The 27,875-nt window shown below is 51.2% G+C and overlaps 2 protein-coding genes across 3 annotated transcripts; both read right to left on the bottom strand.

The window, feature by feature from the left end:
* Window positions 1-231: 231 nt before the first annotated feature.
* On the bottom strand, window positions 232-27,875 carry LOC134564063 (interferon-induced very large GTPase 1-like). Its single transcript, XM_063422670.1, has 4 exons — window positions 27,547-27,875; window positions 26,157-26,435; window positions 14,433-22,606; window positions 232-1,240 (listed from the first exon to the last, which is right to left on the bottom strand). Exon 3 carries the CDS (start codon window positions 22,602-22,604, stop codon window positions 16,893-16,895), a length of 5,712 nt encoding a protein of 1,903 aa, XP_063278740.1. The 5' UTR covers window positions 22,605-22,606; window positions 26,157-26,435; window positions 27,547-27,875; the 3' UTR covers window positions 232-1,240; window positions 14,433-16,892.
* Window positions 1,235-12,596, bottom strand: LOC134564069 (interferon-induced very large GTPase 1-like). Of its 2 annotated transcripts, none has more exons than XM_063422684.1 (3): window positions 12,464-12,596; window positions 11,036-11,226; window positions 1,235-7,200 (listed from the first exon to the last, which is right to left on the bottom strand). In XM_063422684.1, exon 3 carries the CDS (start codon window positions 7,196-7,198, stop codon window positions 1,682-1,684), a length of 5,517 nt encoding a protein of 1,838 aa, XP_063278754.1. In that variant the 5' UTR covers window positions 7,199-7,200; window positions 11,036-11,226; window positions 12,464-12,596; the 3' UTR covers window positions 1,235-1,681. The 2 variants fall into 2 exon arrangements, with proteins under 2 accessions (XP_063278754.1, XP_063278762.1); XM_063422692.1 differs by lacking the exon at window positions 12,464-12,596 and adding an exon at window positions 10,363-10,421 and having other exon boundaries at window positions 11,036-11,332.

Genomic DNA, 27,875 nt, shown 5'->3' with positions numbered 1-27,875 from the left:
GGTCCTGGCAGAGACAGGGAAAGGTGCAGGGAACAGTCAGGCTGTACTGCAGAGGGAGCTGGGACAGGTGGCACAGGTGAGGGTAGCAGGTGAGGGACCCTGCACCCTCCTGATACCCCAGCCCAGGCCTGAGGCCACCCACCCTTGCTGCACTGGGTCCTCTCCACAGCACCCAGTTGTGGCACTGGATCTCCCCCACTCACTCCAGCAGCTGCACTGAGACATTCCCCACCCAAATCCCCTCCCAGCCCAGCTGTCCCTAGTCCCTGGCACTCACCCCTTGCAGCACACGCTCACACAGCCCAGCTCTGGCTCCTGTCACTGGCTCTGGGTCTGCTTGGCCAGGGCTGAGCTGGGCAGAGTTTGGGCCCGTTCCCCTTTTGTCCCACAGGTTCCCAGCTGAGCAGCTCCAGAGCACAGAACCTCACTGGGATCAACCTTCTCAACCCTCTGTGTGTGTGACAGGCCAGGCTTGGTTCCCAGTGCTGCCTCTTTGGCACCTGGCACTGACATTGGTTTCCCTGGATGTTGTGGCTTGGGACTTCCTGCCCTCTGTGCTGTCCCTGCAGACAGTGAAGCTGCTCCTGGAGCAGAGACCCTGAATGGAGCAGAGCCTCTGCTGCCACAGCCCCTGCCCCAGAGCCACCCCCTGTCCCCTGCCTGTCTGCAGCACACAGAGCTCAAGTCACCCCCAGCTGTGGCTCCCCTGAACACAAAGGAGACACAGAGCAGCGCTGTCCAAATCCACTCCTTTATTAGCAGAGCCTGCAGGGGATGAGGCTGGAGCAGCCCTTCAGCCAGCTCTCCAGCAGGGCTTGGCCCTCGCATCGCCAGTGGGGTCGCAGCACCTGCACAGCAAAAGCCCCCACAGCTCCCTGGGGCAGAGCCAGCTGGTGCCACCTTCTCCAGAGCACGGCTCCGGTGCCACCAGCCTGCCTGGACAGCACCAGCACTGCCCCAGAGCTGCTGCAGAAGGTGCTGGCAGACAGGATTCTCCACATGGGGCATTCCAAAGGCTTTTGCTCAGCAGTGAGGCCAAGGGCAGGAGCAGCTCCTGCCGGGGCTGAGGGCTGGAGGGAAGGGCAGCAGCCCCAGGCACCTGAGCAGGAGCAGCTGCCCTGGACAGAGACACAGCACCTCGGAGACAGGGAGTGAAAGCGCTGCCTGAGCCCCGGGGTGGTTGTGTCACTCCTTTCCTGAGCCCAGAGGCACAACAGCTCCTGTGGGAGAACAGCCCCACCTGATCCAGGAGGCTGCAATCAGGGAGGGAACGATGACACCCAAAAGCCAAGCAGCCAGCCTTGCAGCCGGCATGGAGCTGGCCTCAGGTCCCACAGCCCTTTCTCTGAGCAGGACACCTCCTTGCTGCAGGATAAACTGCCTTTGGGGCACTGTCCCTTCTTGTCTCACTGCAGCTGATGCAAGGGGTGCTTGGAGTGCTGCCTTTGCCCTTGCCCTGGCCCTTGGGCTCGGGCTTGGCCACAAGGCTGATCACCCCAAGGAGGGGGTTTGGTTTGGCTCTAGGACAAAGCAGAGGGAAATGTTTATGGCAAGAAGGCAAGAGGATTCTGGCTTTGTCATGAAGCGAGGGAGTTACTGAGAGAGAGCCACAGTAACACACCTTATTTCACCAAAGTTGGGAGCAATTGGATACCATTGTCTTCATTGTGCTTGAGAGTTGTCATGGTAACTGCATTCTCTTGGAAGTCTCAAGAAAAATTCTTCTAACCTGCAAATCTCTTGTGGTTCTTCCTTCCGATGGATGCGGCCTAACGCTTGTGAGCTCAGACAGTGCTCCCTTCTTGGTGATCCTCTGCCACGCCTCAGGGATTTCTCCTTTGCCCTGAAATTTCCCATTGCACAAAGCTTCCAGCTGTGTCCTGAAATGAGACACAAACCATTTCCAGTACGCCTGCATGGAGGAATCAGGAAGAATTTTCCAAGTGGAACATGCAGGTCCTGCATCCCGGTATCTCTTGTATGGGATCCATTTCCCGTTATGAAACCTGAACTCAAGATTAGTTGCAACAAGGCTGGAACAAATATCAACGACCAGGTGGTCTGTACCATCCCACTTGGCTCCCATCAAAGCTCGTGGGCGATGGAAGATCACCTGATGGTCTCCATCATGTCCCTGCATGGTGTTTGTGCAGACAGCCCTACAAAAGGGACACTGTGCCCAGCACCCTGAAAACTGCTCTGCCAGGATGGTGTGAGGTTGCCTTGAAAACGAGCTCAGGTCAGCACCAGCAAATTCTTTCTTGAGCCTGTCCCTCAGGGCAGCCAGAGCTTCTACCATGGCACTGCTGAGGAACTCAATGTCTGTGACCTCCTGGTGCTCAAGGCCCTTCAGGTCACTTCTGGGCAAGCTGATCACCTCTGTCAGTTCCCTGCAAAACTCATCCAGCCAAAGAGAGACTTTGTTTTCTCTGTCTTTTCTGTCTTTGATACTTTGAGTTGATGAAGAAACAGCTGACAGGATGTTTCCATAGAGAAGATGAAGGGAGGAATCTAAAAATTTCTCCAGCCTCCTGCTCCCATCTAAACAGTAACTCTCCACTCGTGTCTCAAGGTATTTTTGAAAAAACTCCTTTGGAAACTTAAGGTACTGCTTGAAATACTCAAAATTTTCTTGTTCTGCCAGATATCTCAGTATGTAAACTTCCAGATTGGCTCTGTTGCCCTGGAAATCTGGGAATTTGCCCTGCATATCCTCAGCAATGTCTTTAGCCGTCCTCTCATAGACTGCCCGGCGAAGAGCTGGTTCAATCTTGTCACAAAGGAGAACAACAAAAATTATGATAGAAGTTGCTCCTTGGCAGGAAATCTGGAAACACTGAAAAAAATCTTTTCTCTTGCTGCTCAGGTACTCAGCTGGGTCATTTGCTTTTTGGAATGCTTCATGCATGGCTTTAAACCTTTCTGCTGCCATTTTGCACAGATACAAAGACAAATCTATGCTGTACTCCCTGTTAAAAGTACATTTTGCATTGCTGGGGACAGAGTTGACACCTTTCTGTACTTCATTGAGTATTTCATGGATAAAATTTTGACTGTAATCGTGTTTCTCCTGCTCCTTCTTATCAATGTTTGCCCTCACACACACTATGATGTTTTCTGTGATGTGCTGCAAGTTGATGACTTCAGAATCAGAAATCTGAGGGAGGCTGTCACAATGTGCTTTTTTAAAGACATGTTTCTCTTTGTCAAAAGAAAATCCTCTGCCTTTGGGAAATGACCTGATCCGTGCATAGAAGCCTGGCTCCTTAAAGTACTCTAAAAGGACATCTTCAATTTGTGCATCGATATCCACCCGTTCTGGAGGAGGAGCAGCATGGGAGACTTCAGCAATCCACTGGTTCCAGACAGATGTAAAGGTGTCTCTCAATGGGACAGAGTCAAGTATCATCCGTATTCGAGTCACAGCCAGCTCCCGACTCCTTCTCAGGAGCTCATCTTCATATTCCAACTTCCTTGCATCCAGTTTCCTCTGCTCCTTCTGTAGTTCAATAAGATAATCACATTTCTTTTTTGTTTCATGAAGAAGAGTCTCTTTTAGTTCTTTTAGCTTCAGCTCTGTGCTTGATTTCCACTGCACCAGTGTCTCACAGTCTTTGTCTTCCCTGAAATACTTTTCCACTTCTTTCTCAATGGCATCACTTGTCTCTTTCACCAGCCCTTCAATTTGTTCTCTGCTGACATTCTGCAAGTCCCCATTCCGAATTTTGTTATCCAGCCTCATCTGTACGTCTAAGATGTGACTCCTCAGCCTCCAGGTCCACTGACTAAAGGCACTTTCCAGTTTCCTGTAGACAGCAATCTCCAGGGAATTCTTGAAGCTGAAAACAAAGTTTTCATTCAGCAAAGCATTCCAGAGGTCACCAATACGAACTTTCAGGCTCGACAGCCTCAAAATGCTGTGCTGTGATTGCTTCTTGGCAGCCTGGAAGATTTTGCTCTTGAGCTGCTGGACGTTCTGGCTGTAGGTGGGGTTGGGTGGTGCCATGGGAGGGTTTCCTTCCCACAAGTGAGCAAAGTAGTGAATGTGGGTGTTCACATCAAAGCCAATGACATCGCTGAAGGAGGAGACATCACAGAATTCCTGCTGAGCTGCTACCACAGTCATTTCATCCAGCTTTTCTTGCAAACGCCTTTGGCCTTCCATGTTCTGCTCCTTGGCACTTGCTTCTCCCACGTTTTGGTGGACAAAGAGGCAGCTTGGGGAAAGATTGACTTTCTTCATCCTCAGGAAAGCCTGCACAGCAATCTGGAGAACATCTTGCATTTCGGACAGGTTTTCTCCAAAGACATTGATCACAGTCATGTTGCCAACACCAATGACAAAGGTGGCCAGCTCATTGTCATGGCTCAGGGACTGTTTATTGGCCACCTCAATAGCACGAAGTCCCTCTGTGTCAATCACAAGCACAAAATCAAAGCCCAGGTCTTGCTGCAGCTCCTCGCCCACTGGGATGAGCTGCATAAAGGCTCCGCGGGTGCATCTCCCCGCGCTGACGTTGAACTGCAGACCAAACATGGCATTCAGCAGGGTGGACTTGCCCGTGCTCTGGATGCCAAGCACAGAGAGCACAAACACTCGTTTGTCCCCCAGCCTCTCAATTAAGCTGTCAAAGATTGCTTCCACCCAGCGCAAGGGCAGGTAAGAAGCATCCCCATCCATCAGCTCCACAGGATAACCCAAAACCATCAGCTCTGCTGCGATTTCTGGCAGTTTTACAAAACTCTCAGTCTTGGAGTTCATTAGTTCCAGAGCTTCATAAATCTGCCCTGCCTCTCTCAGAAGGTGCTCCAGACCAATGGATGAATCTTTGATTTCATCAGAGAGGGCATCCAAGCGACTCACCAACTGAGCAGTTATACTGCTTTTTTCTTTGCTTTTCTCTCTTGCCAGGATTTTAGTCCATAACTTGTGATAGTCTTTCCACAGTTCTTCAATGCAACTGCTGGACAGCTCCTCCATAAAGACCTTCATCCACTGCAGGAAATATTTCTTGGTATCTGCTGGCTGGGTCTGGAGGAAACCAATGAACGATTTCATCAGTGAGTTGAGAGGGAAAGCTTGCTCAAATTGCTTTCTTCTTACTGCTTTCTTCTCATATTCAATTTGCCTTCGATGGTGCTCAATGCTCTTGTTCCTCCTCTCCTGCAAGCGAGTGATTTCTTTGACCTTTTTGCACCACTGGTTCCACAGTTTTCCTTGAAGTGGCAGCAGCTGGGATTTGATCTCAGACAGCTTCTCTGTCTTCAGAAGGTCCACCAGCTCCTTTGCCTTTGCTTTGGCTGTCACACACGCTGCCTGATCTGCATCCACTACGAATCCATGCTGGCGAGCTTTGTCCACACAGGCGTCTAGGCTGAAATGTACATTAGACCCTTTTAGGAGATTCCCAATTGTCTTGGTCAGCTGTTCCATCAGTTCTGCTTCATTTCTGTTCTTCATCCCTATTGTTACAGTTCTACTGGCTTGTCCAGCTGCAACGTTCTCTTTTTCTGTGAGAAGACAAATCAAAGGCCTTTCTGACTGCAACAGGCCCTGCAGAAGTTCTTTCCCCCTGCTGTCCATGTGTTCTAAATCAGACACAAGAGCCACACTGACAGCAGATATTTCCTGCAGGAACTGCAGCTGTGCTCCGTGATCCCTGGCGTCTCCATGCAGGTTACAGAAAGCCACGCAGCACTCAAAGGTGTCATCAGGGCTTCCACGGGGGCAGTACCAGGCGATCTCCACCACCCCTTCCATCAGCAAACGCTCCCTGGTGCTGCCTCTGCAGTGGCGGTGGAAGAAAGTGTCGTGTTTGCGTCTGCTCAGCAGAGCGTTCAGGAGCTGAGACTTGGAAGAGGAGGCTGAGCTGCCAATGCGGAAGAAGGACACAATGGGTGTCTGTGCCTGAAAGATGAGTTTGTTGTTGTAACCTTTTGCTCCAGCCTGCTTTCCTGACTTCTCTGTCTCTTTCCAGCTCCTTTGGATTTGGCTGAGGGCGTAGAGCGGGAACTCAATGCGTGAAGTGCACGGGTTGGGCACCAGCAGAGGCAGGGCCAGTTGGCAGAACGCCAGCTTGGTTGCAAGGGTCTGTCTCAGGAAGTCATCAGCACAATGGAAAATGGCCATCTGCAGGTCCATGGGGTGCACATGGCCATCCCTGCTTGCACATTCAGGGGCTGCATCCTCCAAATCATCAAAAAACTCTTCAAAGGTGTCTGAGTGTTGGTGTTTTTTCACTGTGGTTTGTGGCACGGTAGCATGTTTTGGGTTGCTGTCATTCCTGCAAGTCAGGTACCTCACCTGGCAATCCATGGTTAACAGCCTTTGCAAGAAGTAACCTGGCAGTTCTGTGTCCTGGCTGGGCTGCGGAGATGTTTTGTTGATAGTGTGGAAATCTCCCATCCCCATTTTTCTTGGATAGTGACTTTGGAGTCCAAGGCGCTTGAGCAACTGGAGGAACTCCTGTTTTGATCCATCAGTCAAGGAAGACTCAGAGGACAGTTCTTGACTTTCGGGTGTCACAGTCAAAACTGTCTGCAAAATGGAGGCCTCAGCTCTGTTGGCATCTTGCTCCTTCAGGTTCACAGAATCCTCACGTGCCAGTTCTGTTTCCTTGGCCATGTCCTGATTTTCTGGGTGTCCAGGGGGAATGCTGATTTCCACCTGGTATCCTGCACAGGTTGCAATCAAGAGCACCAACAGTTCCATGTCCTTCTGAACCCAATCCTGGAGAGACTGGAGTAAGGAATAAATGGCGAGGCTGCTGGTCAGGGTGGCTTTTTTCTGTGCTTCATGAACAGCAGAAGCAGAGCTTCCTGATGCGTCAGTGAAAGCATTGATGTGCTCCTTCACTTGCTGCAGGGTTTTGATGAGCCCTTCAAGGTGAGTGACTTTGGGAGATGTGGGAAGGGGTTGCTCAGCATGGATGATCCGTTCCACATTGATGGAGGGCACTTTGTCTCTCATGTTCAGGAGTTTCCGGAGTGCCTTTTTCTCCCAGGGGTGCCGCACTTCACACTCCAACTGAAGGTAATCTTCATATTCCAGATGTTGCAGGGCTTCTCTGCACTTGATTCCCAGGATCTGCATCATCTTGGGCAGCCAGTATCCAGCATCCAGTCCTTCCTTCTCTAATTCCTCTGCCAGGAGCTGTGCCTTTCCATCCCTCTCTTGTGTGTCCTGCTGCAAAGCCATGTCTGTGGAGGAAGAGAAGAGACTTTCCCTAAGGTGCTGTCAGAGGCCCCAGCCTCCTGGCAGAGGCTCTGCAGCAGCTGCAGCCCTGGGGATTGCTCCCACCCGGCTGGTGGAGCCCAGCCTGGGATGGCACAAGAGCCAGGGTCTCCTTCCCAGCACACTGGATGTGCCTGTTGCTTTCCTGTTTTCAGGCTCAACCCTGAAGCTGAGTGCATATCCCAGAGGCTACAGAGACACACAGAGACACAAACACAGACACTCACAGACTCACTCAGCCACACAGCCTGCCCGGGACAATGTCCTGCCTTCACTATCGTCCACATCCTCCCAGCAGAGCTCCTCAATCCACAGGTGCAGACAGCCAGGGACATTCCTGGCTTCCTGGAGCACTGGCACAGCCCCTGTGCCCCTGTGCCCATCCAACAGCCCTGCCTGCATCCTGCACCCCCTGCACAGCCCCACGCCTGCCCTACTCACTGCCTGGCCCAGCCTGCTGCTCCCAGCACCCGGAGGCAGCGCTCACATGCTCTCCCCATGGGCACCCCACACTCCCCAGACACACTCCCCCCACGCCCAGCACGGCCACACAGGCTCTGAGCTGTGCTCCTGCTCCAGCTGCCAGCACAGCCCCTCCCTCGCCCCACTCACACCTCTTGCCAGGAGCTGCTTCCTGGCACACTCAGGGAGCCCACCCCAGTGCAGGGGGAAAATCCACCTTGTCCCTGCCCACAGCTCTGTCTGGGGCATCCTGATGGCCCATCAGGAGATACTAGAGACTTTGGGAACTGTTATAAACACATAGTATATTGTTGGGGTTTCATAAGTATTAGGATGAATGCTATATGTCTAATGTTAAAATGGATTTGCTCTATGGATATAGTTTTTATTTCTGCTAATAGCAGAAAAAAATTAGGCATAGTGGTAATAGCTGATATAGTGTGCTTGAACTGTCTGCTTGGTTGGGATAACATCCAGTGAACATATGATGAGGACCCTGCTGCTGCTATGTCAACTGTCAACACCTACCATCTGTACAAAGTATGGACCTAAGCCCAAACTGGAGGTGATAAAGAAGATGGATTGAAACCACAGCTAAGAAACCACACATTCTGTAAAAAGCTGGACTCAAGGAGGGGCCATGCTAAACAGTTCCTGGAATATGTAAAGTTGTTTGTGGAAAAGTTGGGATATGCATAATGATTTATGAATATGCAACAGGCTGATGGAATGGAAAAGGTTTTTTAAGGAGTGTCTCTGAAGATAGTAGGGGTGCTCTTGGCTGAATGCCAAGAACCTGCCTGTTAATACTTTGCTTTATTAGCCCTGTCTCATGTTCTCTTTTATTAAACTTCTAAAATTTTACCAGAAAAGTGAACCTTGTTTTTCACAACTGGGGACCTCGCCCGGGATTAGCTTCTCACCCTGGAGACCCCAGGGGATCCAGAGCAGTGAAGCACATCCCACCCACTTAGGCAGCCCCACTCCGTGTCTTCTGGCATGGATTGGCAGTTGCAGGTCTGTGGGAAATGGATTTGTAGAGAATTCTCAAAGCCTGACGGAAGGCTCACATAGTCTTGTGCATCTGTATGCAAACTCTGAGAAAAAATATGCTGACTTAGAAATGCCGTGGAATAGGACAGACATTGTTGAGAGAGAAATGGAACTAGAAACAAGTTTCAAAGGATGGTCTTGCAAATAAGACCAGATACTTTGGAGAAATAGAACTATGGAAGGTGCATTGTAGTAGGACCCAGGAGGGGTAATTTTAGATGATCGTCTTGAAGGCATTTACAGCATTGTGTAGCAAAAGCTGATAGGCCAAGAAATGCTTGTAATGTGTTGTAATTAGGAAATAGTTGGCTTCTGATTGTGATGGTGTGAATTACAACATCTGTATTGTCTCACCCTTCACATGAGACTGAAAATGGAATAAAAGTTTTCAAAACACTTCTCAGTTGCTCCATCTCTAAGTCAGAAAAAGTTATCCTTCCTTGGCAGACACCTGTTGTTTAAACACGTACTGGTCCATCACTACCAGTCATTTTCTATTGGAAAACCCCAGAAGGACAAGGCAGTCATGGGTCACAGCCACTACAGACTCAAGAGGGGAAGTCCTGCTTGTCACCCGAAATTTCCTTCCACAACACATTAACACATGGAGTTGATCAAGGACAGCCAGTTAACATGAGCTTTTTGGATTTCAGGAAAGCTTTTGATCCTGCCTCTCCCAGGACATGGGTATATCCTTGCCAACTCAGGCCATTCCATCGTTCCATGATTCCCACCCTAATGGACCTGGTGCTTTCACTGGACACCTGCCTTGAAACCTTTGCGGTTTTTGACACTGTCACACAACCCTGAAAATTGTCCCAGTCTCAGTTCAATCTCAGTTCACTTAGATACTGCAGAGATTTATTCCTTGCAAAAAATCCTTCTGAGCATTCAGCTTCCATCCCACCAAGCCCACAACGCTCTTACCAGCGCACATATTGATCCCAGAGGCTTGGACTCAGGTATAGATCAAAGGACTCCTGCACCCTTCCAGAGCCTTCAGGGGCAGATTTCCCTCAAGAATCCCTGCAGATTTGGGCAATCTGAGCAAAGGCTTTGGGCTGTGATTCTGTGTTGAGCTGTTCATGGGTTTAGGGTCTTAAAAGGCCAAGAGCATCTTGCTGATTATTACGAAATTGTTTATTATATAAATGCATCAGTCTCGAAGGCAAGAGTTCTAAACATGTGGTCTTACTAAAAGACATAAAGCTTAAAGTCCCAGTAGGGTGTAACAGCAAATTGATAGAGAGTCCTGACCACGGGGAAGAATAAACTGACAAGGGGCCCCAGTCACAGGGGAAAGACAGATGGACAAGAGGTCCCAGCCACAGAGAATGGCAAATGGACAAGGGGCACTGGCCACAGGCAGAGGCAGATGGACAAGGGGTCCCGGCCACAGGGAGAGGCAGATGGACGAGGGGTCCCAGCCACAGGGAGAGGCAGATTCCTGGCCCAGAGTCCCATCTGGCCCAGAGTCCCGTTCCCGAGCAGCACTCCCTGCAGCTGCAGCAGAAACAGCAAAGCCACTGCCATAGCAGCAGCAGCAGCCACAGCTGCACCCTTCAAGCAGCAGCAGCAGAGATGGCAGGAGCACCCCCCAAGCAATTCAATACCTGACAAAGTCCTGGCAACAGCTCCCTGGCCACGGCCCCCTGGCAAAGCCCCGTTCTCTCTTGTTGCAGATGGAAAGAGGATGGATCGATCGTCAAACAATCAATGAATCGATACCATTGTCCCAAAACCAGGAGATTTTTATCCATAAACCATAAATGCATATTCATGTCCCTATCTGTAGGTTGACCAATCAACTAAGAACACAATTCTAAAACATTCTCTCTACATCAATCAAAATCTAATTTTGAAAGTATGGGAAACTACAAAAAACTACAAAAGTTGGTATCAATCCTTACACAAAAACCTACACGTATAGCATATTTATTAACGTAAAAAGCTCTATCATATAGCATATCTATTCACGTAAAATGTTCTATTTCATTCACATAAGAATTGTACTTGCTCTACCTCGTACTGTGAGTGATGTTCTAAAATGTTTTCGTTATGTCTAAAGCTAGGTTATCAGGCCTCAGGACTCTGAGCCCTGTGCTGGCTGACTGATTCTTAAGGCATTTAGAGTATACTCACTTAGAACTAGAGTCTAAACTTCTACTTCATATTTACGTGGCTTAATATATTTTAGTTTTTCTAAAGGCTTTAATCCAACCCCTTCATCTCTCTCTCCCTGGGGAACCCAGGGGGGAATGCACTGCAACAATTCCCCTAACCCACCTCACAGCAGATGCTCCTGTTGCTCCCTGCCTTGGCTTCCCAGCAGACACCGTCAGCCGAGGGCCCCAGCTCAGGGGACACAGCACAGCAGCAGTGGCAGGCCTGGGGCACACAGCAGGGTGTGGAGAAGAAGATGGGAAGCACCTCAAGAACTCAGGAGGAAGAGCACCAGGAAGGGAAGGCCCAAAATCCTAAAGGAGAAGAGCAGACAGTCAGGAGAGGGCAACCCATGAGCATGGCAGGTTCATTCCAGGGAGCACTGGAGGCAAACTCTGCTTCCCCACAAGGGAAAGCAGAAGCAGGAAAAGCCACAGGCTCAAGACCAGGGCAATTCATCAGCAGAGGAAAGCTGGGCGTGCTGGCAGAGCACAGGAGGGACTTCAGACACCAATTGTTTTCTTCGGGCACATGTCCAGCTGCTCCCTGGGCAGCAGAACCTCGGTTTATGATGGATGCTCAGGAAGGGAACTGCAGGTTCAGGGTCACTGCTGGAGCTTGTCCACTTGAGCCACTTGTCCCAGCCCTGTCAGCTCCCAGATTCTCTCCCACCAGAGCACTCCCAGTACTGGTTCAGTCTCAGGAGTCAGGAGCTGCCCGGTAGAACATTAACTCCAGCCCAGCCACATCCTGAACCTGCCCCCAGGCACCCTTGCAATCACAGCATGGCTTCCCATTGCTGCAGGAATAGGGAAAAAGCCCCGTGTGACTGTGTCAGTGCCCGCAGAGAGGCACTAAGCACATTCAGGGCATAACTTGGGTTCGAATTCCCTCTTTGAAGCAAACGAGGGAAGCAGCAAGGCTGGCAGCAGGACCGGCCATGGGAATGGCTGCACCCCATTTAATGGCAACAGCCCCTCGAGAGTGTTTTCCCCAGCTCTGCCCCAGGGAAAGGGGCTCTGGGAACACTGCTGCCTTTGTGGGGCTGTTGCAGGGACCCCAGTACTCTGGGTGGTGACAGACTGTGAGAGAGGAGAATCCCACCCTACCCTGCATGGGGAGGAAAAGGAAGAACTGATCCCTGGGCTTGGGGACAGAGCAGGATGTGCCGTGCCTGCCCCTCATCATCACGGAGCTGCCCTGCTCCCGAAGGAGGGCGAGGGGGCCAGGAACTCCCCCAGCATCAGTCCCATGGCTCCTGCCTTCAGGGGAGCGCAGCCATCCAGCCCCACCTCTGACCCCGGCCCCTCTCCCAGCTCAGCCCCCGCAGCGCACACGGCTCCCCCGAGCTCCCCCAAAGCGGCTGCCAGCAAAGGCGGCTTCCTGCAGCCCACGGAGGAGCAGACACCGCCCTCCCCTGCCCTCACACCCCTCTTCTCCTGCCCTGCCATCTCCCCAGCCGTGGCAAAACAGCGGCAACAGGAGGCAGGAGAGCGACAAGATCCCGCTCGCTGCTGCTGCCGGCCCCGCAGCTCATCCCCAGGGCCCTACCTTCTCCCTCGGTGTCCCACAGCTCCTGGGATGGGAGAAGCCCAGCACAGCCCCTCTTTGTGCAGTCCTGACTCTTAACTGGGTGCGGCTTCACCTTCAACAGGATCAGCGAATTCCAGTAAATGAGGCTTTTTACTGCACCAGAGTGTGAAAGTGAAACCAGTCTTTTGGAGATAGCTTATTTCAGTTGAAGGCCGAATTTCCTCCCCAGCCGTGGTTTGAGTTCACTCACAGCTCTCTCAGCTCTTTGCACAGACCTCTGACGTTTTAAACTGCTGTGCTGGTACCTGGAGGGCAGGTGAGGCTCTCAGCCCTTCCTGGGGCTGCTGCTCCATCAGGAAAAGGAGCACAGGGAGCACTGCAGCATTGTTATAGATACATTTATGCAGAAACTCATCTTCCACAAGTTTCTTTATGTTACATCATGTAGAAGTTTGCTTCAGCAGTGATAAAATGGTAGTGTGATTGTGGTGGTGCATTCCCCCACCTCCCTCCTTTCCAGGCTGCAGTGTGAGCTGAGGAAATGCTTGTTAGGCACTGAGAACAGCAGCTGGGCTCAGCTCTTCCTGAGATTTTAAGAAACAGTCTGCTCCCAGGAACTGCTGACAAGCTTCTGCTTTTCTTATGACCAGCCTTGGGAAATATTGCTCTGGCCTGAATGGCAAAGCATCCCTGTTCTCACACTTTTAGAGAAAGTGCCAACCCAAACTCTGGCCATGATGAAACATTGTTATGACTGCAGCCTGCTCTCTTGTGACCCTATAAACAGCAGTTCTATAAACCTGAGACCACAGTGGGCTGTGACCAGCAATGTCCCTCTGGGGAAGGGACTCCTCTCAGAGCAGCAAACACTCAGATTTGCTGGTCTTGGAGGATCACCAAAACATTACATGTCCTGAGCCAATACCCTCACTCCTCAAGACCCGACCCTTCACCCAACAGGAGATGCAAAGGACTCCAAAGCCAGGATTTCAGTGACCTCTGGGGGGAATTTTTCATGGGTACCTTGCTTGCACTGACTGTTTCTGTCTGTGTGCATAAAGATGCACATATGCTATAGCAAATCTGGGAGCAATGCAGCTTTCTTAGATGTTTAAATATCTCAGATATATAACATTCCCCTAGAAAGTTCTCAATTAATATCTGGTTTGATTGTCTGCGTTTTCTTTGGTTTTGTTTTTGCTTACTTTCCCTTCCAGTGACTTAGCTGTCCTTTGTACATTTATCACACAGCTAATAATATTCCCTTAATGTGCGGATACATATCACACTTGGTTGGAAGCTTCTTGTACAGGTTACCTTCGGCTCAAGGCCTAATATCCAGGCTTCAGGCAGGGCCTGTTGTTCAGGCCCAAGGAATTCACCCAGAGCCACCCCCTGCCCCCTGCCTGTCTGCAGCACACAGAGCTCGAGTCACCCCCAGCTGTGGCTCCCCTGAACACAAAGGAGACACAGAGCAGCGCTGTCCAAATCCACTCCTTTATTAGCAGAGCCTGCAGGGGATGAGGCTGGAGCAGCCCTTCAGCCAGCTCTCCAGCAGGGCTTGGTCCTCGCATCGCCAGCGGGGTTGCAGCACCTGCACAGCAAAAGCCCCCACAGCTCCCTGGGGCAGAGCCAGCTGGTGCCACCTTCTCCAGAGCACGGCCCCGGTGCCACCAGCCTGCCTGGACAGCACCAGCACAGCCCCAGGGCTGCTGCAGAAGGTGCTGGCAGACAGGATTCTTTCCATGGGGCATTCCAAAGGCTTTTGCTCAGCAGACAGGCCAAGGGCAGGAGCAGCTCCTACTGGAGCTGAGGGCTGGAGGGAAGGGCAGCAGCCCCAGGCACCTGAGCAGGAGCAGCTACCCTGGACAGAGACACAGCACCTCAGAGACAGGGAGTGAAAGCACTGCCTGAGCCCTGGGGTGGTTGTGTCACTGCTTTCCTGAGACCAGAGTCACAACAGCTCCTGCTGGGAGAACGGCCCCACCTGATCCAGGAGGCTGCAGTCAGGGAGGCAAGGATGACACCCAAAACCAAGCAGAACAGCTTGCAGCCAGCATGGAGCTGGCCTCAGGTCCCACGGCCCTTTCTCTGAGCAGGACACCTCCTTGCTGCAGGATAAACTGCAGGATAAAGGGGCACTGTCCCTTCTTGTCTCACAGCAGCTGATGCAAGGGGTGCTTGGGGTGCTCCCTTTGCCCTTGCCCTTGCCATTTGGCTCAGGTTTGGCCACAAGGCTGATTGCCTCCAGAGGGGGGAAGTTGGGTTGGCTCTAGGACAAAGCAGAGGGAAATGTTTATGGCAAGAGGGCAAGATAATTCTGGTTTTATCATTGTCTTAGTTTGAAAGACAGGTGTCTGCTTGGCAGGGCAGGGCCTCCCTTGGGATGGAGAACGCAAACCCCCTCCCTCCAAATTATTATAATTTTGAAAATGAAGAGGGCTCTCAGGCAAAGAGATGGGGGTAGGAATACCCGTTTTTTACTAGTTTGTCTAACAAGGCAAACTAACAACAACTACAGCATTAATAATAAACAGAACCAGGAACCCAGTACCAGCTTCCCTGACCACAGGCACTTTCGCTTTTGGTGCAGTTCTGGTCACAGCCGGCAGGGACGCTGGTGGCACCCAGTGGGCAGGGCAGGTGCGATGATCCCTCCGCAGCTGCAGAGGGCGCTGTGGCACTGGCTCGGGGAGCACGCGGTTATGGCGGCTTTGTCCCAGACGGGAAGGGATGGAAGAGCTGGATCAGGAACTCCAGAGCTGTGGCTGAAGACGCGGGAGGTGTTGGCAGGCAGGGGGTGCAGGCCACAGAGCAGTGACAAAGACTCAGAGCAGTGCCCAAGAAGCAGCAGGGGCGTGGGACAACAGGCCCCTCTTTTAGTGAGGCAGGAGATGACATGGTCCCAGTTCAGTGGCTGCTCCCAGTGAAAAGAACAGGGCTTATGCCTTTATTAATATTCAGCTCTTTATTACAGTGATCAGCTCTTTATTAAAGTCATCAGCTGGATGGTAGGGTCCGACAGGAGTTTTTCATGCCCCTGTTGCAATCCAAAGGAGCAGGTGCTGTCCCAGTTCATCACTCAGCTGCCAGCAGTAGGTGCCGAGTCCTTGTTCCCATGGGAACAGCTGGAAGCTCTTTCTGGTCAACCTTCAGGAGGCAGAGCAATGGAGGTCTGTCACTGGAGTGCAAAGCAGCAGACATCAGCTTTTTACCCTCAGAGAAAAACCTTGAGAGTTTGCCGCTCTCTGTCTCAGTCACTTGAGCTGTCCCGCTCCCATTCCATTCAGACTTTTAATAGATTATGGCGAGTCTTCGAACCAGGCCAGGGGAATGCGTCCACTCCTTCCTCGGCCAGGGCACCACCTGGATCTTTTCACTGTGTCCAATCTTCCATTTTGGGGTGCCTTTCATTCCCAAAGAACTCTCTCCCAGCGTGCTGTGTGTTCGTCTTATTTGCATATGCCCTCCTCAAGTGGGCAGCATGGGAGGGGAACTAGGTAAGCTCCGATTACTGTAGGCACAGCTAGGACAATCACCTTGCTTTTACATGCTAATGCAGGAATGCAGAACCGACAGGATGGCTGCCCAGCCCCACCAGGGACAGGAGGTCACCTGTGTCTGAGGCGCCGGAGCACCGGCACCTCCCATTGCCCCCTCCAGAGCTCCACAGAACCACGCTCGGCACTCCCCCGCTTCCCAGGGGCAGGGGCCACAACACCAGCAGCTGCAGCGGCTCCGGGCGGTCGCCAAGGCATCTCCCCAGGGCAGGGCCCTGCCTATCGTGGCGGGGGCCTGGCAGCAGATCTGTCAGGGCTGGGGGCAGCGGCAGCAGTCTCAGGAGTTCTGGAGACATAACCCCGCCACATCTTGAGCTACGGCAGCTACACAGGGGCAGCCTTTGGAGCATCCACACTCACTGAGAATTCGTTCATAACACCAGGAGCAGAGGCTCACCTCACACCAGAAGAAACAGGACCAAGCTGCACCTCTGTAGCAGGAGCAAGTCCTTTTTCCCAAGCAGCAGCCTGGCCGTCTTCCCTCCGAAAAGCTGAGAGCAAAAGCAAGCAGCTGCCCCAGCCCAAGAAACTCCTGAAACCCAAAAAAACCCCTGTCGCCCAGTGCTACATCTCCTCTCCTTTGGCCCCATTGTTCTGCTTAAGTACCTACAAGTGGACAGTAGTTCATTTCCAAGCAAATTATAGGGGGAAAGTTCTATAAGTAAAAAAATAATCAAATCTAGTGCCCAACAATCATGAAGCGAGAGAGTTGCTGAGTGACAGGCACAGCAATGTGCCTTATTTTACCAAATTTCGGAGCAATTGGATACCATTGTCTTCATTGGGCTTGAAAGCATCATCATCAGAACTGCATTTTGTGGAGACCCTGGTACAAAGCTCTCCTAAGCTGCAAAGCTGCTGTGGTTCTTCCTTCCCATGGATGTCACCTAACGCCTGTCCAGCTCGGACAGTGCTTCCTTCTTGGTAATTCTCCGCCACGCCACAGGGATTTCTCCTTTACCCTGAAATTTCCCATTGTACAAAGCTTCCAGCTGTGTCCTGAAATGAGACACAAACCATTTCCAGTACGCCTGCATGGAGGAATCAGGAAGAATTTTCCAAGTGGAAAAACGGGTTCCAGCATCATGGTATGTCTTGTAGGGGATCCATTTACTGTCAGCAACTTTGAAGAAGCCATCACTTGCAACAAGGCTGGAACAAATATCAATGACCAGGTGGTCTGTCTTACGCCACTTGGCTCCCACAAAAGCTCGTGGGCGATGGAAGACCCGCTGATGGTCTCCATCATGTCCCTGCATGGTGTTTGTGCAGACAGCCCCACAAAAGGGACACTGTTCCCAGCACCCTGAAAACTGCTCTGCCAGGATGGTGTGAGGCTGTCTTGAAAATGAGCTCATATCAGCAACAGCAAATTCTTTCATGAGCCTGTCCCTCAGGGCAGCCAGAGCTTCTGCCATGGCACTGCTCAGGAACTCAATGTCTGTGACCTCCTGGTGCTCAAGGCCCTTCAGGTCACTTCTGGGCAAGCTGATCACTTCTGTCAGTTCCCTGCAAAATTCATCCAGCCAAAGAGAGACTTTGTCTTCTCTGTCTTTTCTGTCTTTGACAATTTGGGTTGATAAAGCAACAGCTGACAAGATGTTTCGATAGAGAAGATTAAGGGAGGAATCTAAAAATTTCTCCAGCCTCCTACTCCCATCTAAACAGTAACTCTCCACTCGTGTCTCAAGGTATTTCTGAAAAAACTCCTTTGGAAACTCAAGGTACTGCTTGAAATACTCAAAATTTTCTTGTTCTGCCAGATATCTCAGGATGGAAACTTCCAGATTGGCTCTGTTGCCTTGGAAATCTGGGAATTTACCCTGCATGTCCTCAGCAATGTCTTTAGATGTCCTCTCATAGACTGCCCGGCGAAGAGCCGGTTCAATCTTGTTACAAAGGAAAACAGCAAAATTTGTGATGGAAGTGGCTCCTTGGCAGGAAATCTGGAAGCATTGGAAGAAATCTTCCCTCTTGCTGCTCAGGTACTCACCTGGGTCATTTGCCTTTTGGAATGCTTCATGCATGACTTTAAACCTTTCTGCTGCCATTTTGCACAGATACAGAGACAAATCTATGCTGTACTCTCTGTTAAAAGAACATTTTGCATCACTGTGGACAGAGTTCACACCTTCCTGTACTTCATTGAGTATTTCATGGATAAAATTTGGACTGTAATCACATTGCTCCTGTTCTTTTTTATCAATATTTGCTATCACACGCGCTATGATCTTGTCTGTGATGTCCTTCAAGTTGATCACATCAGCTTCAGAAATCTTCCTAGTGGTGATACCAAAATGCTTTTTTTTCATTACATGTTTCTTTTTGTCAAAAGAAAATCTTCTACCTTTGGGAAATGACCTGATCCGTTCATGGAAACCCGGCTCCTTAAAGTGCTCAAGAAGGACATCTTCAATTTCTGTATCGATATCCACCCGTTCTGGAGGACAAGAAGCACGGGAGACTTCAGCAATCCACTGGTTCATGACAGAAACAAAGTGGTCTCTCAGTTCTCTCTCACTGAGGCTCTTCCCTTTCAGAGTCACAGCCAGCTCCCTACTCCTTCTCAGGAGCTCATCTTCATATTCCAACTTCTTTGCATCCAGTTTCTTCTGCTCCTTCTGTAGCTCAATAAGAGTCTCACATTTCTTTTTCGTTTCATGAAGAAGAGTCTCTTTTAGTTCTTTCAGCTTCAGCTCTGTGCTTGATTTCCACTGCACAAGTATCTCACAGTCTTTGTCTTCCCTGAAATACTTTTCCACTTCTTTCTCAATGGCATCACTTGTCTCTTTCACCAGCCCTTCAAGCTCTTCTCGGGGGACATTCTGCAAGTCCCCATTCCGAATTTTGTTGTCCAGTCTCATCTGTACGTCTAAGATGTGACTCCTCAGCCTCCAGGTCCACTGACTAAAGGCACTTTCCAGTTTCCTGTAGGCAGCAATCTCCAGGGAATTCTTGAAGCTGAAAACAAAGTTTTCATTCAGCAAAGCATTCCAGAGGTCACCAATACGATCTTTCAGGCTCGACAGCCTCAAAATGCTGCGCTGTGACTGCTTCTTGGCAGCCTGGAGGATTTTGCTCTTGAGCTGCTGGACGTTCTGGCTGTAGGTGGGGTTGGGTGGTGCCATGGGGGGGTTTCCTTCCCACAGGTGAGCAAAATACTGAATGTGGGTCTTCACATCAAAGCCAATGACATCGCTGAAGGAGGAGATGTCACAGTATTCCTGCTGAGCTGCTACCACGGTCATTTCATCCAGCTTTTCCTGCAAACGCCTTTGTCCTTCCATGTTCTGCTCTTTGGCAGTTGCTTCTCCCACGTTTTGGTGGACAAAGAGGCAGCTTGGGGAAAGATTGACTTTCTTCATCCTCAGGAAAGCTTGCACAGCAATCTGGAGAACATCTTGCATTTCGGATGGGTTTTCTCCAAAGACATTGATCACAGTCATGTTGCCAACACCAATGACAAAGGTGGCCAGCTCATTGTCATGGCTCAGGGACTGTTTATTGGCCACTTCAATAGCACGAAGTCCCTCTGTGTCAACCACCAGCACAAAATCAAAGCCCAGGTCTTGCTGCAGCTCCTTGCCCACTGGGATGAGCTGCATAAAGGCTCCGCGGGTGCATCTCCCTGCGCTGACGTTGAACTGCAGACCAAACATGGCATTCAGCAGGGTGGACTTGCCCGTGCTCTGGATGCCAAGCACAGAGAGCACAAACACTCGTTTGTCCCCCAGCCTCTCAATTAAGCTGTCAAAGATTGCTCCCACCCAGCGCAAGGGCAGGTAAGAAGCATCCCCATCCATCAGCTCCACGGGATAACCCAAAACCATCAGCTCTGCTGCAATTTCTGGCAGTTTTACAAAACTCTCAGTTTTGGAGTTCATTAGTTCCAGAGCTTCATAAATCTGTCCTACCTCTCTCAGAAGGTGCTCCAGACCAATGGATGAATCTCTGAGTTCTTCAGAGACGGAATCCAGTTGATTCTGCAACTCAGCATTCACCCTGGTATTTTCCTGGCTTTTCTTTCCTGCCTGGATTTCAGACCATAACTTATGATAGTCTCTCCTCAGTTCTCCAAGGTGACCGCAGGACAGCTCATCCATCAAGACCTTCATCCACTGCAGGAAGTATTTCTTGGTATCTGCTGCCTGTGCATGGAGAAAGCCAAGGAATGATTTCATCAGTGGGTTGAGAGGGAAAGCTTGCTCCAGTTGCTTTCTTCTTAGTGCTTTCTTCTCATATTCAATTTGGCTGCGATGGTGCTCAATGCTCTTGTCCCCCTTCTCCTGCAAGCGAGTGAGTTCTTTGTCCTTTTTGCACCACTGGTTCCACAGTTTTCCTTGAAGTGGCAGCAGCTGGGATTTGATCTCAGACAGCTTCTCTTTCTTCAGAAGGTTCACCAGCTCCTTTGCCTTTGCTTTGGCTGTCACACACGCCTGTTGATCTGCATCCACTATGAATCCGTGCTGGCGAGCTTTGTCCACACAAGCATCCAGGCTGAAACGTGGATCAGACCCTTCCAGAAGATTCCCAATTGTCTTGGTCAGCTGTTCCATCAGTTCTGCTTCATTTCTGTTCTTGATCCCTATTGTTATAGTTCTACTGTGTCTGCCAGCTGCAACTTTCTCCTTATCCATGAGAAGACAAATCAAAGGACTTTGTGATTGCCACAGGCCCTGCAGAAGTTCTTTCCCCCTGCTGTCCAAGTGTTCTAAATCGGACACAAGAGCCACGTTGACAGCAGATATCTCCTGCAGGAACTGCAGCTGTGCTCCGTGATCCCTGGCGTCTCCATGCAGGTTACAGAAAGCCACGCAGCACTCAAAGGTGTCATCGGGGCTTCCACGGGGGCAGTACCAGGCGATCTCCACCACCCCTTCCATCAGCAAACGCTCCCTGGTGCTGCCTCTGCAGTGGCGGTGGAAGAAAGTGTCGTGTTTGCGTCTGCTCAGCAGAGCGTTCAGGAGCTGAGACTTGGAAGAGGAGGCCGAGCTGCCAATGCGGAAGAAGGACACGATGGGTGTCTGTGCCTGAAAGATGAGTTTGTTGTTGTAACTCTTTGTTCCGGCCTGCTTTCCTGACTTTTCCACCTCTTTCCAGCTCCTTTGGATTTGGCTGAGGGCGTAGAGCAGGAACTCAATGTGTGAAGTGCACGGGTTGGGCACCAGCAGAGGCAGGGCCAGTTGGCAGAACGCCAGCTTGGTTGCAAGGGTCTGTCTCAGGAAGTCATCAGCACAATGGAAAATGGCCATCTGCAGGTCCATGGGGTGCACATGGCCATCCCTGTTTGCACATGCAGGGGCTGCTTCCTTCAAATCATCAAGAAAGTTTTCAAAGGAGTCTGATGGCTCATCCTCTTGCTCTGCATTTTCTGGCACAGAGGCAAGTCCTGGGTTGCTTTCGTCCCACCTAGTCAGGTACCTCACCTGGTAATCCACAGTTAACAGCCTTTGCAAGAAGTAACCTGGCAGTTCTGTGTCCTGGCTGGGCTGGCTGTCCTGCAGAGATGTCTTGTTGATGGTGTGGAAATCTCCCATCCCCATTTTTCTTGGATAGTGACTTTCGAGTCCAACGCGCTTGAGCAACTGGAGGAACTTCGGGTTTGCAGTGGCTTCATTTGCTTTGGATTCGCTGCCGTTTGCCTTCGACTTGGCTTGACTGGGGGGCTCATTTGTTGCAAAAGTGTCTTCCAGGTCTCTGAGTATTTTCTGCATCCTCTCTTCATCCCATTTGTCATCTAAGCTCCCACTGATCAAGGAATGCAAGTCCCGTTCCAGCATCTCCGAGTCTGTGCCCTCTCTGTGTTTTTGAAGGAGATTCTTTATCTGTGTAAACCATGAGCCTTTCATGTGATCTTCCATGAAAACTAAACGCTCCCTCTTCTGCTCAGGGGACAGCTCTTGACTTTCTGGTGTCACAGTCAGACCCGTCAGCAGAAGGGAGGCCTCAGCTCTGTCGGCATCTTGCTCCTTCAGGTTCATGTACTCCTCATGTGCCTCTTCCATTTCCTTGGCCATGTACTGAATTTCTGGGTGTCCAAGGAGGTGCTGGAAAGTGCTGCTTTCCACCTGGTACCCTGTGCTGGCTGCAATCAAGAGCACCAACAGTTCCACCTCCTTCTGAATTCGTTCCAGCACAGACTGGAGTAAGGCAGAAATAGCGAGGTTGGGGGTCAGGGTGGCTTTTTTCTTTCCTTCATGAACAGCAGAAGCAGAGCTTCCTAATGCGTCAGTGAAAGCATTGATGTGCTCCTTCATTTGCTGCAGGGTTTTGATGAGCCCTTCAAGGTGAGTGATTTTGGCAGATGTGCGAAGGGGTTGCTCAGCATGGAAGATCCGTTCCACATTGATGGAGGGCACTTTGTCTCTCATGTTCAGGAGTTTCTGGAGTGCCTTTTTCTCCCATTGGTGCCGCACTTCACACACCAACCTGATGTAGTCTGTATATTCCAGATGTTGCAGGGCTTCTCTGCTCTTGATTCCCAGGATCTGCATCATCTTGGGCAGCCAGTATCCGGCATCCAGACCTTCCTTCTCTAATTCCTCTGCCAGGAGCTGTGCCTTTGCATCCCTCTCTTGTGTGTCCTGCTGCGAAGCCATGTCTGTGGAGGAAGAAAAGAGACTTTCCCTGAGGTGCTGTCAGAGGCCCCAGCCTCCTGCCAGGCTCTGCAGCAGCAGCTGCAGCCCCAGGGGTTGCTCCCACCTGGCTGGAGGAGCCCAGCCTAGGATGGCACAAGAGCCAGGGTCTCCTTCCCAGCACACTGGATTTGCCTGTTGCTTTCCTGTTTGGAGGATCAACCCTGAAGCTGAGGGTGTATCCTAGAGACAGCGCAGACAGACAGACAGAGACGCACTGCAACACACATTGACTCACTCAGCCACACAGCCTGCCCTGGACAAGGTGCTGCCTTCACCCTCGTCCACATCCTCCCAGCAAAACTCCCCAATTCACAAGTTTTCTTGGGCTATGTAACCAAAAAATGTGCATTCTATTTCATCTGTTGAAACCAGTTGGGGAGATGGTTTTTTTATTTTCCTTTATCTCTTGTAACTCCAGGGACGAGGGTGGTGGATGCCTTCTGTTAATGAGCCAGCTTTTAAAACCAGGGGAGTAATGTTCCTAATCTCTTCCACTACCTATCTTCCCTCCAGGGGAATATCTGCTATTAATGGGCTTAATTAATGCTATTAATTAAGGCTCACCACATGACTGATAAAATTAAATCATTCCATTCTGAGATGCTCCACCCAGTGGGAGGAGCCGAGCATTCCTACCTGGATAAATCCTGAGATTCAGAACAGCAGAGAATCCTCTTTTCCTCTGGATTCTCAAAGGAAGACCATACTCATCTCCCCGCCACTTCAGGCTCATCTCTACTCCAACAGAACCACGTCTGTCACTCCAGGAGGACTTATTTGGACTGCTTCCAAAAACCCGGCCAACAGGGTGTCAGGTTGTATTCCTGATGCCATCAGGGTTTTCTAGAACTTTTGTTTGTTTGCTTGCCTGTTGTTGTTGTTTGGGGTTTTTTTGTATTACTGCATTTGCATTTTAAATATTCCTAGTAAAGAAATGTTACTCCTCTTCCCATAGTTTTGCCTGAAAGTTCCTAATTGCAAAATTGTAATGATTTGGAGGGAGGAGGTTTTACATTCTCCATTCCAAGGGAAACTCCAGTTTTGCCTGTCAGATACCTGTCTTTCCAAACCAAGACAAAAGTGTAGAAAAACAGGGCCATTCCTGACTCCCTGGAGCACTGGCACAGCCCCTGTGCCCATCCAACAGCCCTGCCTGCATCCTGCACCCCCTGCCCACCCCCACGCCTGCCCTGCTCACTGCCTGGCCCAGCCTGCTGCTCCCAGCACCCAGAGGCAGCACTGACATACTCCCTTCATGGGCACCTCACACTCCCCAGACACACTCCCCCCACGCCCAGCACGGCCACACGGGCTCTGAGCTGTGCTCCTGCTCCAGCTGCCAGCACAGCCCCTCCCTCGCCCCACTCACGGCTCTTGCCAGGAGCTGCTTCCTGGCACACTCAGGGGCCCACCCCAGTGCAGGGGAAAATCCACCTTGTCCCTGCCGATAGCTGTGCCCGGGACATCCTGGGGGCCCATCAGGAGAGACTGGAGACTTTGGGAGCCCACTCTAAGCAGTGCCCTCTGTGACCTGCTGCTTGTTAGCACAGAGGGTCTCTTCAGCCAAGTGCCTGTTGGTGGCCATCTCAGCCACCGCAACCACAGAGGCATTGAGATTAAAAACCTCTGGTGACAGGAGGAAAAGTCTGAGCAAATCTTCAATCCTGGCCTTGAGGGGAGAGGAGTTCAGGCTGTTCAGGGCAAGTTACAGAGAGCCCCTGGGAAACGCCTCTGGAAGGTGCTGGGGTCCTGTCTTGGGGATGGTTCTTATCCCAGAGCCAGTTTGGTTTTGGGTTTGGCTTCTGTCTGGAGTTCTCACTGTTCCCCCCTTGACTCAGGAATATCACGATGGGTGAAGGGTGGCCCAGGATTGTGTGTGGGGTCGGGGGCCAGGGGCTGCTCTTCCTTCCAGCAGAGGTGAGCAACACAGGGGCCATGCAGCACAGTGAGTCTGACCTGGGTTCATGCTGCCCTATGTTTTTTTTCTTTTTTTCCCCTCCCAGTTTTTTCTTGCTTCGGCACTATGACCAGGTCTTTCCAGCCTACTTCTTTGCTCCTCTGCTGCTTGGGAGCCCAGAGCTGGTGTGTGCTGCGTTGATGGGAGCACCCCCATCCCCACCAGCCCCCAACTCAGGATGAGCCACATCCAGTGAGCCGTGCAAAGGAGCAGTACCCCTTCCAGCCCCACTTCTTTGGGGTTTTTTTGCTACACTTGGATTCCCTGCTCCAGCTCTTCAGGGGCACTGAGAGCGGCTGCTCCCCATGGGCTGTGCAGGAGAAGCCAACTCTCCTCTCCTCTGGCCCCGAGCTGCCATTGCTGGCCCAGAGGTGGCCCAGCTCGCTCCACAGCGCCCCCTGCAGCCGTGGAGGAATCATCGCACTCGTCCTGCCCGGCCGGGATCCACCAGTGCCCCTGCTGTCTGTGCCTGGAACTGCACCGAAGGGGCGGTGCCTGACAGGGGAGACAAGGCTGGGATTGGGTTTCTGGCTTTGCTCATTACTGCTGGTGGTGTTTGTTTCTCCGGGTATAGATATAGACAGATATAGATGTAGATGTAGATGTAGATGATATAGATATAGATATATAGATATATAGATATAGATATAGGTATAGATGATATAGATATAGGTATAGATATAGATATAGATATAGATATAGATATAGATATAGATATAGATATAGATATAGATATAGATATAGATATAGATATAGATATAGATATAGATATAGATATAGATATAGATATAGATATAGATATAGATAGATATAGATATAGATATATCTACTGTAGTAAATACCTGTTATTCCCTTTACCATATCTTTGCCTGAAAGACCCATAAATACAAACCTATAACAATATGGAGAGGAGGAGGTCATATTCTGCATTCCAGGAAGTTTCCTGCCTTCCTTGGCAAACACCTTTTTTAAACCAGTCTGGTCCATCACTGCCAGTCACTTTTTATTGAAAAAACCTGAATGACAAGGCAGTCATGGGTCACAGCCACTAAAGACTCAAGAGGGGAAGTCCTGTTTGTCAACCGAAATTTCCTTCCACAACACATTAACCCATGGAGTTGATCAAGGACAACCAGTTAATCTCAGCCTTTTGGATTTCAGTAAAGCATTTGATCCTGTCTTTTGCCAGACCTTCCACCTTCCCTTCCATAGGCCATTCCATGATTCTCACCATAACAGACCTGGTACTTCCATTGGACACCTGCCATTAAACCTTTGGGGTTTTTTACACTGTCACACAACCCTGAAAGTTGTCCCAGTCAGAATTCATTTGGATACTGCAGAGATCTATTTCTTACCAAATATCTTTCTGAGCATGCTGCCAAGGCCACAACACTCTTACCAGCACAGACATTGATCCCAGGAGCTTGGACTCAGGTATAGATCCAAGGCCTCCTGCACCCTTCCAGAGCCTTCCAGACTAGCTTTCCCTCGGGAATCCCTGCAGATTTGGGCAATCTGAGCAAGGGCTATGGGCTCTGATTCCCCTCACTCACCTCACAGCAGATGCTCCTATTGCTCCCAGCCTTGGCTTCCCAGCAGATACCGGCAGCCGAGGGCCTCAGATCACAGGACACAGCACAGCGGCAGTGGCAGGCCTGGGGCTCACAGCAGGGTGTGGAGAAGATGAAGGGAAGCACCTCAAGAGATCAGGAGGAAGAACACCAGGAAGCAAAGTCCAAAAATTGTAAAGAAGATGAGCAGACAGGAGAGGGTAAACCATGAGCAGTGAGGATTCATTCCAGGGAGCACTGGAGGCCAACTCTTCTCCTCCACTAGGGAAAGCAGAAGCAGGAAAAGTTTGAGATCAGGGCAGTTCAGCAGCAGAGGAAAGCTGGGTGTGCTGGCAGAGCACAGGAGGGACTTCAGACACCAATTGTTTTCTTTGGGCACATGTCCAGCTGCTCCCAGGCCAGCAGAGCCCCAGTGCAGGATGGCTGCTCAGGAAGGGAACTGCAGGCTCAGGGTCACTGCTGCAGCTTGTCCACTTGAGCCACTTGTCCCAGCCCTGTCCCCTCCCAAATTCTCTCCCACCAGAGCACTGCCAGAGCTATTTCATTCTCAGGAGTCAGGAGCTGCCCTGGACAACATGAACTCCAGCCCAGCCATATCCTCAACCTGCCCCCAGGCACCCTTGGCAGTCCCTGCACGGCTTCCCATTTTCCTCAGGAATAGGGAAAAAGCCCCGTGTGACTGTGTCAGTGCCCTCAGAGAGGCACTAAGCACATTCAGGGCATAACTCCGGGATCGAGTTCCTCCTTGGTAGCCAACGAGAGAAGCAGCAAGGCTGGCAGCAGGACCTGCCATGGGAATGACTGCACCCCATTTAATGGGAACAGCCTCCGAGAGTGTTTTCCCCAGCGCTGCCCCAGGGAAAGGGGCTCTGGGAACACTGCTGCCTTTGTGGGGCTGTGCCAGGAACCAGAGCATTTGGGTGGTGACACTTAGACTGTGAGAGAGGAGAATCCCACCCTCCCTGCGTGGGGAGGAAAAGGAAGAACTGATCCCCGGGCTTGGAGACAGAGCAGGATGTGCCGTGCCTGCCCCTCATCACCACGGAGCTGTCCTGCTCCCGAAGGAGGGCGAGGGGGCCAGGAACTCCCCCAGCATCAGTCCCATCGCTCCTGCCTTCAGGGGAGTGCCCCACCTCTGACCCCGGCCCCTCTCCCAGCTCAGCCCCCGCAGCGCACACGGCTCCCCCGAGCTCCCCCAAAGCGGCTGCCAGCAAAGGCGGCTTCCTGCAGCCCACGGAGGAGAAGACACCGCCCTCCCCTGCCCTCAGACCCCTCTTCTCCTGCCCTGCCATGTTCCCAGCCGTGCCAAAACAGCGGCAACAGGAGGCAGGAGACCGACAAGATCATCCGCAGCTCATCCCCAGGGCCCTACCTTCTCCCTCGGTGTCCCGCAGCTCCTGGGATGGGAGAAGCCCAGCACAGCCCCTCTTTGTGCAGCCCTGACTCTTAACTGGGTGCGGCTTCACCTTCAACAGGATCAGCGAATTCCCGTAAATCAGCCTTTTTACTGTAGCAGAGTGTGAAAGTGAAACCAGTCTTTTGGAGATAGCTTATTTCAGCTGAAGGCCGAATTTCCTCCCCAGCCGTGGTTTGAGTTCACTCACAGCTCTCTCAGCTCTTTGCACAGACCTTTGACGTTTTAAACTGCTGTGCTGGAACCTGGAGGGCAGGTGAGGCTCTCAGCCCTTCCTGGGGCTGCTG

This window comes from Prinia subflava, chromosome 2, assembly GCF_021018805.1.
Source record: "Prinia subflava isolate CZ2003 ecotype Zambia chromosome 2, Cam_Psub_1.2, whole genome shotgun sequence".
Classification (NCBI taxonomy): domain Eukaryota; kingdom Metazoa; phylum Chordata; class Aves; order Passeriformes; family Cisticolidae; genus Prinia; species Prinia subflava.
This window is presented reverse-complemented; position numbering and strand designations above follow the sequence as displayed.

Coding starts and splice junctions, on each gene's coding strand:
- LOC134564069 (XM_063422684.1), bottom strand. CDS start 7,198: ATGGCTTTGCAGCAGGACACACAAGAGAGGGATGGAAAGGCACAGCTC.
- LOC134564063 (XM_063422670.1), bottom strand. CDS start 22,604: ATGGCTTCGCAGCAGGACACACAAGAGAGGGATGCAAAGGCACAGCTC.